General features: G+C 40.2%; 1 protein-coding gene across 1 annotated transcript; it reads left to right on the plus strand.

Moving 5' to 3' along the window:
- The first annotated feature begins 188 nt into the window (after positions 1 to 188).
- ube2r2 (ubiquitin-conjugating enzyme E2R 2) lies at positions 189 to 12,282 on the plus strand. The gene is made up of 6 exons (XM_059329193.1): positions 189 to 843; positions 1,204 to 1,396; positions 4,431 to 4,517; positions 4,616 to 4,713; positions 6,663 to 6,797; positions 6,906 to 12,282. The coding sequence occupies exons 2-6, from the start codon at positions 1,220 to 1,222 to the stop codon at positions 7,189 to 7,191; spliced, it is 783 nt and encodes a 260-aa protein (XP_059185176.1). The 5' UTR covers positions 189 to 843; positions 1,204 to 1,219; the 3' UTR covers positions 7,192 to 12,282.
- Positions 12,283 to 12,595: the final 313 nt, after the last annotated feature.

The following is a 12,595-nucleotide window of genomic DNA, read 5'->3' on the forward strand; positions in this document are numbered from 1 at the left end:
AATATTATATATATTATATATTCACCTGTAGTGTTGTTTATTTGTTCCTGACAAGAGTTATCTAAATAAAGTTTTATATTAAAAGAAAAGTAATTTTAGTATAGATGGTTATTGGGTGTCAACATCAAAAACTGTAATATGTACACCTTTGTGAACGTTTAAATTTTTTTTCTCTCCTTTTTATGTTTGCTTTAGCGTCGGGTGCGCGCACGTCACGTTCAGAGCCGTACGTGGTTTACGTTTTGCAGACACGCGCAATGATAGCCGGAAGCACCGATGGGAGGAAAATAAAAATCGATGAAATCCACTGTAATACGCGAGTGTAAACCTCTCACTTATTGTCCTTTTCGCGACCGTCGGCTCGAATATATTAGCCTTTTCACTGCCACTGTGCCGGAGGGGACGGTAGAGAGCAGGAGAGCTGCTCCATTTGAACGAAGTTGCTCGGTAGGGGTTTAGCTGACGTGTGGAGAAGTTGAGACTGCCAGAGAGCAGATAAACAAACATAAACAAGCAGGGATCAGCTGAGCGCCTGTCCGAACCGAACCAGCAGCACGGAGAGATGTCAGGGAGAGCGAGTTTCCTCTTTCGACCCCAAGAATGATCCACAGGAGACCGTGACTTACACTGATACTAGCTCCATGTCAACTGTCAACACTGGCACACAAAGAATTTCGGAAACACAACACGAGGACCAGCCATAGGCTTTAGCAGAAAACCCACTGCTCCTGTCACTGTCTCTTTGTCAAGACATAGCCAGGCTAGCATGGACAACCAATGAGTTTCCCTTCCAGTTTTCTGCTGTAACGAAACGAATACATATTACAGTGCAAGGAGACAGAGGTAAACACTTTTTATTAACTTTGCTTTTTCCCCATAAAGGGCCTGCGAACTAAACCACTGACCTGAGCTAGCTTGGCAGGCTACATATCCTGTTTGTGTTTGAATTCTTTATGTGGCGTTCAGTTTACCAGCAGAGCTGTTATCTATTCAGTGTTTATTTTGTCCTAGCTTGTTCTAGAAAGACTAATACAAACAAAGCTAACAGTAGCTGTTTGCTGCAGAGTCAACTGTCTGTAACCATGAAATGCAAATCATATGGCATGTAAGTAGGATCCTGCCAGTATCATTAAGCCAATCTTTTTGTTTCTCCACTCAACATTATCGCCCTACCTGTCACTGATTCGTGGCCACGGGTGTCAGAAGTGGGATTAATAACATGGCCCACCAGGCAACCCCTAGTTCCCAGAAGGCCCTGATGATGGAGCTGAAGTCCCTGCAGGAGCAGCCAGTGGAGGGCTTCCGCATCACTCTGGTGGAGGAGTCTGACCTATACAACTGGGAAGTAGCCATCTTCGGACCCCCAAACACCTTGTATGAGGGAGGCTACTTTAAGGTGGGACAAAACTTTGTAATAGCAAAAGGGCAGGGAATTAAAAACACAGCATTGTGTTTAGGCCTGTCTCGATAAATGCTTTTTGTCTGACAATTTAATGTCCCAGAAATAATTTATTGTCATCTTAAGACCATTTGATCCCACTGACATAATAATAATAATAATAATAATAATAGAATTATAATTCAAGTAAACCCTCTCAAAGAGCAATGAACTTTTCATTCTTATCAGACGCTGGAATTGGAATGCGAAGAAATGTTAAAATAGCCTTAATAAGTTAAACATTTAATATAAAACCACACCAATGGTGGTTGTGGATCAGTTGGTAGAGCGGCTGCCCACTAATTGAAAGGCGGTTCGATCCCTGACCATTGCAGCTTACATGTTGAATCATCGTTGAGCAAAATACTGAACCACAAATTGCTCCAGATGCTGCATTCATCTGTGTGTGAATTAATTCCTGATGGTGGCAGGTGGCACCATTTATGGTAGCCTCTGCCACCAGTATGAATGTGTGTGTGAATGGGGGAATATATGCAACATTTAAAAAAAAAGAATGCTCCCTGTTAACAAAATTGCACTAAAATAAATGTAAAACATTTAACACAGGGGTATAGAGAGTTATTCATGCCTGAACAAGTGGTATACTTGTTAACTTTAGCCTAGTTTTGTCTATTAATTTGACTTAGGTGCTGTAAAAAAAATCTGAGGCGCTGTGCCCGAGTCTTATAATTATAGGACAAGCCCTGCTGTTTATTCTGCGAAAATGGTAAATGGTGACATTCTCCTGTGAGCAAGCATGCACGTAAACTCAACGGGCAGTGCTGTAAGATATATGGATATGACCTTGATCATTTTGCTGAGCTCAAGAAATCAATAATGTAATTGTTGTGACACAATTATGAAGCTAATTTATTATCAGTAGCAGAAGATTAAACGGTATACAGTACAACTGTGTTCCTGGCAAGTTTTCCTATCAAGCATGATATATTGGAGACTGCTGTACATTGGAATACAACCAGGTAGTTCACTGACAGTAACTCAGTTTAAACCCAAAGTGTCAGACCAAGTAAAGTATTATTATAATTTTAAATTCAGCAATGACCTGGTTCACCTCTATGGGTGGAATAATTTTTCAGTTTTAAAGCCATTTTAGGCAGCCATTTATATTTCTTAATTTTTTTCTCCCCTCTCCCTTCATTCTCCTTCTCCAGCCCTCTCCCCCCTCACTGTCTGATGGTTGTGCTTCAGATGGCTATTTTTAGCTATGAGACTGATATAAATGGCACCTCAGCACAGAGAAAGAGTAAGAGAGAAAGGGCATGAGATGAGACTCATCTTCTTATCTCTCACATTACTTATTCAGTGAAACATGTAGAAAGTGTGGTAGAGTGAGAGTCTGCATTCAAGTTGAGGCAATGCAGAAGATGCTGTAATCACCCAGGAATGCCAGAATAATACAGAGCAGGTGTTGCTGCCGTTGTTGATTATTAAATGCTTTGACTTTACAGTGACATCTTTGTGTTATCTACTGTCAAGTCTATTTTACTTATATAACCTTGAATTACACGTTTTTACAATCTGAACAACATATCATGTTACACCAGCTATCCATAGACCCAGTAATCAGATAAGGAAAAACTTACACACAAAAACAGTGGAAAAAATAGGAGAGACCATAGACCATACAGAGTCATCTTTCTAGACAGACAGGTATGAAAAAGGTTAGAGTATTGCACGCTAGAATTTCCAATTTACCTGCAATTTTTAAAAAGAGGCGTGTAACTTAAATAGACATTTTCAAACCCAGGACCTTCTTGCTTTGAGGCAAACATTGCATACTTCCGAGGCCACTGTTACCCCCACAAAAGTACATTCATTCATATAATTCTAATGATTGTTGGAAGGAATAGATATCATTTTGTGAAGGTGTAATTACGGAAATATTGGTGGAAGGGGTTGACCAGTGGAACTATGCAACTTTGTTTCTGCTGCTGTACTGTACATCAGAATTTGACATCTGTGCTTTCAATGTCCCTAGGCTGCACTCGTACAGTGACTAGTGGTGGAGTAATGATAGTCCTATCTGAGTGGCAGCAGCTCTGTGAGAGCTGGGGTGGTGTTACACACACCCAACCCTACATGCCTTTCACCTAGAATCATTGCGCAATACTATGGAAGGAAAACACAGAACCAGAAACACCAACTGTTGTCTAACCTAATGCCTTTAGCTCTATTGAAATATATTTGAAAATACTGACATTAATAACAACTGCTTCATGGTGTGATTGTAGGCACAGCTGAGTGTAGGATATATTTCACTGCTGTTACTTATTTTTTTAAAAAGGCACAAGAAGCTGCTTTGTGGTTGGATGCTTAGTTGAAACTTGTAAAGCTTGACAAGTCAGTCAAGACTCAATTCCTTTTATTCAACATTTCAGTTACTACAAAGGTCAGTTATTAGGACCATTGTAGGTTAAATAAATAGATAAAAAATATGTTGTGACATCACAACCTTACGGAAAATCCTGACTGCTTCTATATATATATATATATATATATATATATGTATATGGGCTTTGTGAATTTCTTTGTGGATTGGGTGTTTTGATATTTTCACAGTATTAAGATAGAACCTAGACCTGCTTTGTGAAAAAAATACATGGTTATCTATGTTTTTATAATAAGGGAAATAACAACTTGAGACTCCGGAATTAAGCTGCTTTTTCATGCTGTTTCCCTTCATTTTTGTGTATATATGCATGAAGGAAGAACTTAATTTGTCTCAGAAGAGAAAAGATGTCTTGCAAATATGACATATGCATATGTATTGTTCGTTGTTTAGATATATAAAGCATATTTCCCTAATGCCACATATCTGTGTGCCTCAAAAACATCACCTCACATCTGTGGTCTTTTCACCCTCAGGCTGAGACCCACAGGCTCAAAGGACATAAACTTCTCACAGCAGCAGAAGTCAAGCTTACTGTCAGTGAAACATGTGTTGACTGTCAACCTGTGTTTGTTCTCCCAGGCTCACATCAAGTTTCCAGTTGATTACCCATACTCCCCACCTACCTTCCGCTTCCTCACCAAGATGTGGCACCCCAACATCTACGAGGTAAAAAATTTTGTCTTTGTCATTTTAAATACTTTCTCTAAGACAACCATCATGTCTTCGAGACAGATGTTATACACTAAAGTTTGTTCTCTTTCCAGAACGGAGATGTGTGCATCTCCATCCTGCACCCTCCTGTCGATGACCCTCAAAGTGGCGAGCTGCCCTCTGAAAGGTGGAACCCCACCCAGAACGTCAGGTAATCTCTGCCGCACAAGCTCTGCTTCTGCAATCACTTTAATCCATTCTATAACACAGACATGCTGTCATTCTGTAACAATTACTGTTATTTTGAGTACAATAGGGTCATTCAGTCGAGCCCTTGTTTGTAACTACAGTACACTTAAAGCTGGGGTAAGCAGTTTACATGAAACTGAGTTCATGGCCAAAAAAATGTCATACTTTGAAAATACAGCCCTGCTCCTGCAGCTCCACCCTCTCCCACCAGACGTGCACAGGGGTATGCAGGAGCTTGATTATTATTATTGTTATTTCAATCATCATGATCATGATCCTGATGAGTATTGTTTTTAAACCTTTGGGCATGTAGAGCAAGTGTGATACGAAGCATTAGCTAGTTACATAACATGAACCTGAACTTGAATCTTCCTTTTTTTGGATTGTCGCCATTGGATTTTCCAACATCGAACTATGTTTTCCCCATCTGTAGGAACATGAGCGTGTATTTGCACTTGTAGAGCTGCAGAGGTGCAGAAGTTTAGTTTTCTCTTTGACCACTTTTTTTTTTACAATATGCTGAAAGGTTATTATGGTGGAGAAAGAACTGTCTACTTCTGGTTTAATTTGAAAATTGTGCCCAGTGAAGGAGCACTGTACCTCCTATTAAACTGAAGTTCTTGAATATAAAATGATTAAAAATAAACTGGGGGTATGACACGTCCTGATAGGCAAAAGTTTAAGGCACATAAAAAAGAAAAAGAAAGTTGGGGGTGCAGTATGCCTTACTCATTCACAAAAAGAACAAATATATTAAAATGGAACAAGACCTAAACTGAGTATATGATTTTGTTGGCAATGTGTGTTACATAAATAGTTAATGGTAGTGTCTATCATGTGAATATTTTGGATACTAATAGTTAATATGCTTTTGTCCCTTTTAATACAAACAAGTAGGCCGAATAATACGCTTAATGATGTAATAAACCCCTCGTCTGTCAATCACACGTCTCACAGATCAAATAGGATTCAATTACATTAAATGTGTCAATCATCTGAGGGATGGAGCGGGTTTTTACACATCAAGTCTATTTTTGTGTCGTTTAGTTAAGCTGTTGTATTGCATAGACAGCTGTTTAATTCACACACATATCCCACTGTATGTACATATCCCCTCACTCGCTACAGTGGGCGGGGAAATAAAATCAGCCAATCGGTACATACATTGTTGATTTCTTCCAATGAAGCAGACATGAAAACTATTCAGTAAATCAGTAAATTTCTGCTATGAGTCAGCCTGTTGAAGGCAGTACAGCCAGCCGCTGTCCACTCAGCTCCGAGCTGACGGCCAGTAACCCTCCGCCACCGCAGTAAGAGAGGGGCAGCTCAGACAGACCGGGAGCCTTGATTATTCACTTAACATGCGGTAAAAAAGTTCTAAACAGCGGGATATTTGTGTGATTTGAACAGCAGTCCATGCAGATTACACTCAATGTGACAGAAGACGGAGTTACTGTACATGTGCCGCTCACATCTCCCTGGCAGCGTGTTTGAAAACAGGCGTGCGCTGCAAACATAGGAGTAGTCCACTCACTCACTCACTCACTCACTCACTCACTCACTCACTCACTCACTCACTCACTCACTCACTCACTCACTCACTCACTCACTCACTTGTTCTATGTAACATCTCAAGAACAGGACACTGCCGCAGGCTACCTCCAGAATTTATTTCAAATTTCACATGTCAGTGAGAATCGTTTTGTTGAGGACAAGACATTAAGTGCTGAGTCTTTATTTGAAAACCTGAGCAGATTGGGTTCAATGTGAAATTGAGCCGCAAGGGGGAAAAAGGTGAGGTAACGCCTCTGTGTGAGTTCAGGTGAAGCTAACTGCAGTTGCAGAATCTGATATATTGGACTGTCCTCATTTTCTGTCTGTGTGTTGTGTGTGCTGTTCTGTCGCAATCAGGACTATCCTGCTAAGTGTGATCTCCCTGCTCAATGAGCCCAACACCTTCTCCCCAGCTAATGTGGATGCATCTGTTATGTTTCGCAAATGGAGGGACAGCAAAGGCAAGGACAAGGAGTATGCAGAGATAATCAGGTAATTCACAAGACTGAGTTTTCCAACCATGTACATATTTTTACATTCCATGTAAAAATAAACACATTTACTCTGATTTTCTTTATTTTTTCTCTATTTGGCCCACAGGAAACAGGTGATGTCAACAGCAGCAGAGGCTGAGCGCGACGGTGTCAAGGTGCCGACCACGTTGGCGGAGTACTGCGTGCAGACCAGGGTTCCCTCCCAGGACAGCAGTTCAGACCTTCTCTATGACGACCTCTATGACGACGACATGGAGGAGGAGGACGAGGAGGAAGACGAGAGCGAGATGGAGTCCGTAGGTGAAGCCGGAGGGATCAGCCCCACGGAGGACGGCGGGACGTCAACCAGACGTTATGACAACCAGGACGACTCTGGCAACGAGGACTCGTGATGATCTGGATGATAACTCCTCCCTGCCAACTCCCCCGCCACCCTCCTTCTTTTATGTATTTTCAGTGTGTGTGTGCGTGTGTGCGTGTGTGTGTTTGCACATACAGTGGGGTCAAAAGTCAACTGCCAAAAATGTTTCATCATTTATTAAACTAATACAAATGACCATTCAAATAATAGTTGTAGTCAAATGCTATAACATACTTTTTCAGAAAAGCTTTGTCAGTACTTTTTCAGCGAAAGTCAGAATTTGGTGTTTCCACCGTTTGCCTTAATTACAGCTTGCACTCTGTCTGGCATCAGATGTTTTGAAGAGTTTAAGAATTGAAATTATTCCAGCACTGTTTGAGAGGACCCCCAAGTATTTTTGATGTTCCGTTATGTATCACTTTTTAAAATGTTGCTGCTGTTGAGGATGAAGAAATGACGGCATGCCTCTGCAGAATAGATTGGTGTTACCCTACAGTCAGTGTGATTAATCATGTGTAAGTTACTGACTCGAGAGGAGGCCAAATATCTCCACATCATCACTGTGTTTGACTCTAGTTTTTATGCCCTGTTGTATTACACTTTGCTGCAACCAACTCCTCATGTACTTTCCTGTAAGTTGTTTGGTTGCAAGTCGTCAACAGTGACATTTCCGTTTTCTTCAGCCCATGCTAAAACATTAGACTTTCTTGCCATTAAAGAAGTGGTTTTTACTGCTACAGTTTGGTGAAGTAGGACTTTCTCTGTTGTGTTGGTTTTGCATCGTGGATGCAGATGCATAAAAATGTTGGCTTTAAACCATAGTGCCATCTCTATTTACCTCCGCCAAGGAGGTTATGTTTTCGGTTCAGTTTGTTTGGTTGTCAGCAGGATCACGGAAAACCTACTGGCCCGATATTCATACAGTTTGGTGAAAGGGTGTAATATGGCTTTTTTCTTTCCTTAACATTGCAAGATAGGGCCTTGGCAGGGGTACAATATTATGATATTTGATTTAGTTTTGTCAAAATTTTTAAACATGATCAGGCATTAACAGTAATAACATTAACGTTCACTGGTTATTTAAAGGCCATAATACTTAACATTATGTTCATGCATACATGTATTTAAAGGACGGTTCAAAATCAAAAATTCACATTTTTATGTTACCTGTAGCTCTGTTTATCAATCCAGATTGTTGTGGTGTTAGTTGAGTGATGGAAATATCGGCCTCTTCTCGAACATAATGGAACTTAATGGCATTGTGCTTGTGGTGCTCAAAGTGCCAATAAATACATTTAAAAACAACTCAACTCAACAGCAATGTCTCTTCCCAGAAATCATAACCCAGTTCTTCAAGATAATCCAAAAACCTTGTTTTTTCATGTAGTGACTATTTTTTCTGTACTTGCACTATAGTTTGTGCATGAAAAAGCTCACAAGGTGTGCGGATTATCTTGAGTAACCGGGTCATGATATCTGGAAATAGACATGCAGGTGTGTTTTTCAAAGGTATTTTCTAGTGCTTTGCACTCCACAAGCATAAGTGTCAAATAGTTCCACTATATTAGAGAGAAGGCCACTATGGCCAATGCCTCCAACACTCAGCAACTTGCACCAAAACAGTCTGGACTGATAAATAGCACTACAATATGTATTTTTTTTTATTTTGTTTGAACTGTCTCTTTAACATTAGCATGTATGGTGAGACAAACATTTTAGAGTCTTTCTATCACATATACCAGTATTTTAATGACTTATAAGCAATTCCCAAAGATCGAAATCACACGTACCAGTTCTGAATAACCTTCAAAGTAAAGAAATTGTCTTAGTTTTTGATAAATGATGAAAACAAACTGTCCTAGTGGTGGTCTCTTGAACCCCATTGTAGCTGGCCAGGTCTTTGACTGGCTAGTCTCATGTCAGATTGTCTGTTTTTTGTGTTAAAAGATTGTCTCTATCCACCGTGTCTTTACTTGTTGCTGTTTTAATGTTCTTCTGTTTAGTTGGATGACATTCTGTCCTCCGTCACTTGTTTTTTTGGGAGGGCTCAGACAGTCTGGCTGATGGACACTCAGCTATTTGGCTCATTAACTAGTCGATGAGCTGGCCAGCTTGTCCTGTCACTGTCCATCAGTGCATCCCCTGAGAAAATATCTGTCCCTCTCACGCCTGTGTGTTCAACTTTGATGCAATCAACTTTAACTTGCAAACACAGGCTCCACCGTGACTCCACCCTCTTGGACCCACCTTCAGTAGTGTCCATCATGACTGCTCCCTCATGGTCCCTCAAAGCAACGTCTTTTGGTTAGGGGTGGACAACATTGCCTCCTACACCTCTCTCTGCCTCTTAAACCTCAGGGCCTCAATAGACTTTCACTGAGAGAGAAAAAAAAAGAGAAACTTGAAATACAAACTGCTCCTCACCTCCACCTCCTTTTCTTACTTTCTGCATCACTGGGTGGTTGTAGAGGGCAGTGAGTGAACTGAAAGTCTCCAGACCCACCGCCAGCGTGTTTACACGTTGCAGAGTGTCGCTGTTGGTCCTGTACAGGGTCCTGTAAGTTGTTTTCTCTCGTAGGCTGGGTTAAAAAAATAAAATAAAAACACACAAAATGCACCTGTAGGGACTTTCTCTTGGAGACAATGCATACATTATGTTGCAATAGATGTGAAGATGTTACGTTTTTGCACCGTGACTCCAACTTAAGCTTAAATGCAACTTAGTGAAAATTGGACATTGTTACTGTGCTAAACCACATCGAGAGTCAGTTTATCGACAGGGACAAAGTCAACATGCAGCTTAGCTACACATTTGCATTTGAATGAATATGACACTGATTGCCTGTTATCTGTTTGTGTGTGTGCGTGTGTGTGGATATTTACATTTACTATTCATCTATTGACTACAATGTCAGGGTTTTCTTGTTCCTGTCTCTGTGGAGCCGGTGCAGACTTCTGTCACACCAGTGAGTTTGCCCAAATGACCTTTTGGACTTTGTCCAGTCGAGAAAACATTGTGTGTTTGCACAGTGTTCTAGTGCGGTTTCTGTTAGGCCTGAACTGCCTAAGGATTTAACTGATTTAAAAAAAGAAAAGAAACACCCTCTGAGTATTAACTTTTGGGCACACTGAACAGAATAATGTGACTAATATTACTTGTGTGGTATCAAGTAAACCACACATCATGAGTTGTGTTTTTATGGTTGTGGGACTCTGTTGCCCTTTTCAACACAACAGAGCACTGCGCAAACCTTTGATTCAAATGGATGGATTTTATGCCAAGGAAATCAAGTACAGCCCCACAGCCGTTCATTTTAATGACTTTGAGCAATGGATGCATGTGGTGGATTTAACGCTGTTTGAATAAACTCTATAAGAGATACCTTTTGGATCTTAATGTGAAGCCAAAGGAGTGAAACATTTCCTCATGGCCCTGTGCTGTGGAGGCTCACAGAGACTGGAATCTGTTGAGGACAGGGGAGAGGAAATCCACTCCTGAACTGGATCTTTAACGGATTTGATATCAAGGCACAACAGGAAGGGGATAATGAGATTCTTAACTTTTCTTGACGTGGTCCCCATTTTTTTGCCCATCCCTCACCATAGAGAGAAGAAGTAAAATCATAGTAATGAAATGTACAAATCTTGTGTATCTTCTAAAGCACTAGTTTGATATATTGGGAAATATGATCATCTGCTTTGTTGCTTAGGTGATAAGATCTTTTACCACTTTAATGCACTAAGAATGAAACAGGCAAAAGCTAGTTAGCTTAGCTTTTCGCAAAGACTGGAAAAAGGGGAAAACAGTTAGCCTGACTCTGTCTATCTCTATCTTTGTTTAATCTGTTCAAAATTGTAAACTGGCAATTTATTGTCATAAGGGGATTATGTGTTGAACTGAGGCCATATTTTGTTTTTCAAGAGTTTACCGCCTAGCCTACTGTGTGATTGTACTTTGATTGGCTCGTATTCTTTGCCTCGAAGCTAACTAGCCAACTGCTAAATGAGTAAAAGTTGTCACCCCTCTGGCAATAACAATGTGCTTTCCAATGTTGTGAGAAGAGTGTATGCATTAAGTTTACTAATTCAGCAGCTGCACTTAGCAAGCTTGCTAAAGGACTAGTACTAGTACGAACAAGTACTATCCAGTCACAGCACTGTAGGTCGGGGCTAGGTGGAACTGTCTTGGGGGGGAATTACGCATCATGCAGTAGTAACTTCCCAACATCTCAACACTGAGGGTTTTGTACAGTTAAACAAACAAAATATTGTCTTGTTAAGTGAGCTTTAGAGTTGCTTGTAGGCTGACTTTGGTACCATAGGACAGATCCAGGCTAGCTGTTTTCCTTTATGCTAAGCTTTGCTAACCAGTTGATAGCTGTAGCTTGCTATTTAACTTACGGACACAAGAACAGTGGAAATCCTCTCATCTAACTCCTTATCAGAGAGCAGATAAGTGTTTTTCCAAAAGTCCTTTTAGTATGAAGCTACAACCATTAGCTGGTTAGCTAGCTTTGCTCTTTCCAGAAAGTCTACCCATCAGCAGTTTTAAAGCTCAAAAATGAACAATATTATATTGTGTTTGTTTGAAGAACAAGAAAGAAATTAAAAAGTCAGTTATGTGCTGGCAAAAATTCCTTTGCCAAGAGATGTGACTTCCTTTGGACAGAGCCAGGTTAGTTGTTTCTCTGTTTCCATTTTTATGCTAAGCTAAGCTAACCAGTTGCTGACATTCACTTCATGTTAAGACAAGAGTGGTATCAATCTTCTCATCTAACTCTAGGCAAGAAAGCAGAAAAGTGTATTTCCCACAATGTCAAGCAATTGTTTGAATTTAACAATTGCCTCCCATTACACATTTAGAGATAAGAATCTGCTTTATTGTTTTTGTTGGAGTTAAGTAGAGTAGCCCTTATGATAGCAATTTAATGATCAGTTTAGGGCTCTTCAATCTTGAAATCCTCCTTTTGCCTTGTGTTTATAATGAGGGAAGGTGGAGAAAAGCTAAGGAGGCCTTTTGAGGGAAGAGAGCAAGCAACAATTATTTTTTCGAGGGATGGTGATAATCCCCAATCTCGACCTAAGAAATGACACACTAAAAAGGACTGTAGTTTGAGATGTTGACATGTTATTCCATACACATTGTTACAGACAAAAGCCTGAATGAAATCATTTAGTTCATTTAATCTGGGTGTGTGAGCATGTGTGTGCACAAGTGTGTATTTTTTTAAGTGTGGGCTGTCACACGGTCACACACTCAATAGACTGACCTTCGTGTGTCCACAATGTGTCCACACCTATTGACGTTAATGCTGTCCTTGTTGGTTTTTTCTTTGATTTTATGTAATTTTTTCCCTCATTTTGTGTTTGTGAGGATGCAAATGTCACTCATAAAGTTTCTATTGTAAAAAAAACTTACATTGTTGGGTTTGTTT

This window comes from Centropristis striata, chromosome 3 (genome assembly GCF_030273125.1).
Source record: "Centropristis striata isolate RG_2023a ecotype Rhode Island chromosome 3, C.striata_1.0, whole genome shotgun sequence".
NCBI classification, from domain to species: Eukaryota; Metazoa; Chordata; class Actinopteri; order Perciformes; family Serranidae; genus Centropristis; species Centropristis striata.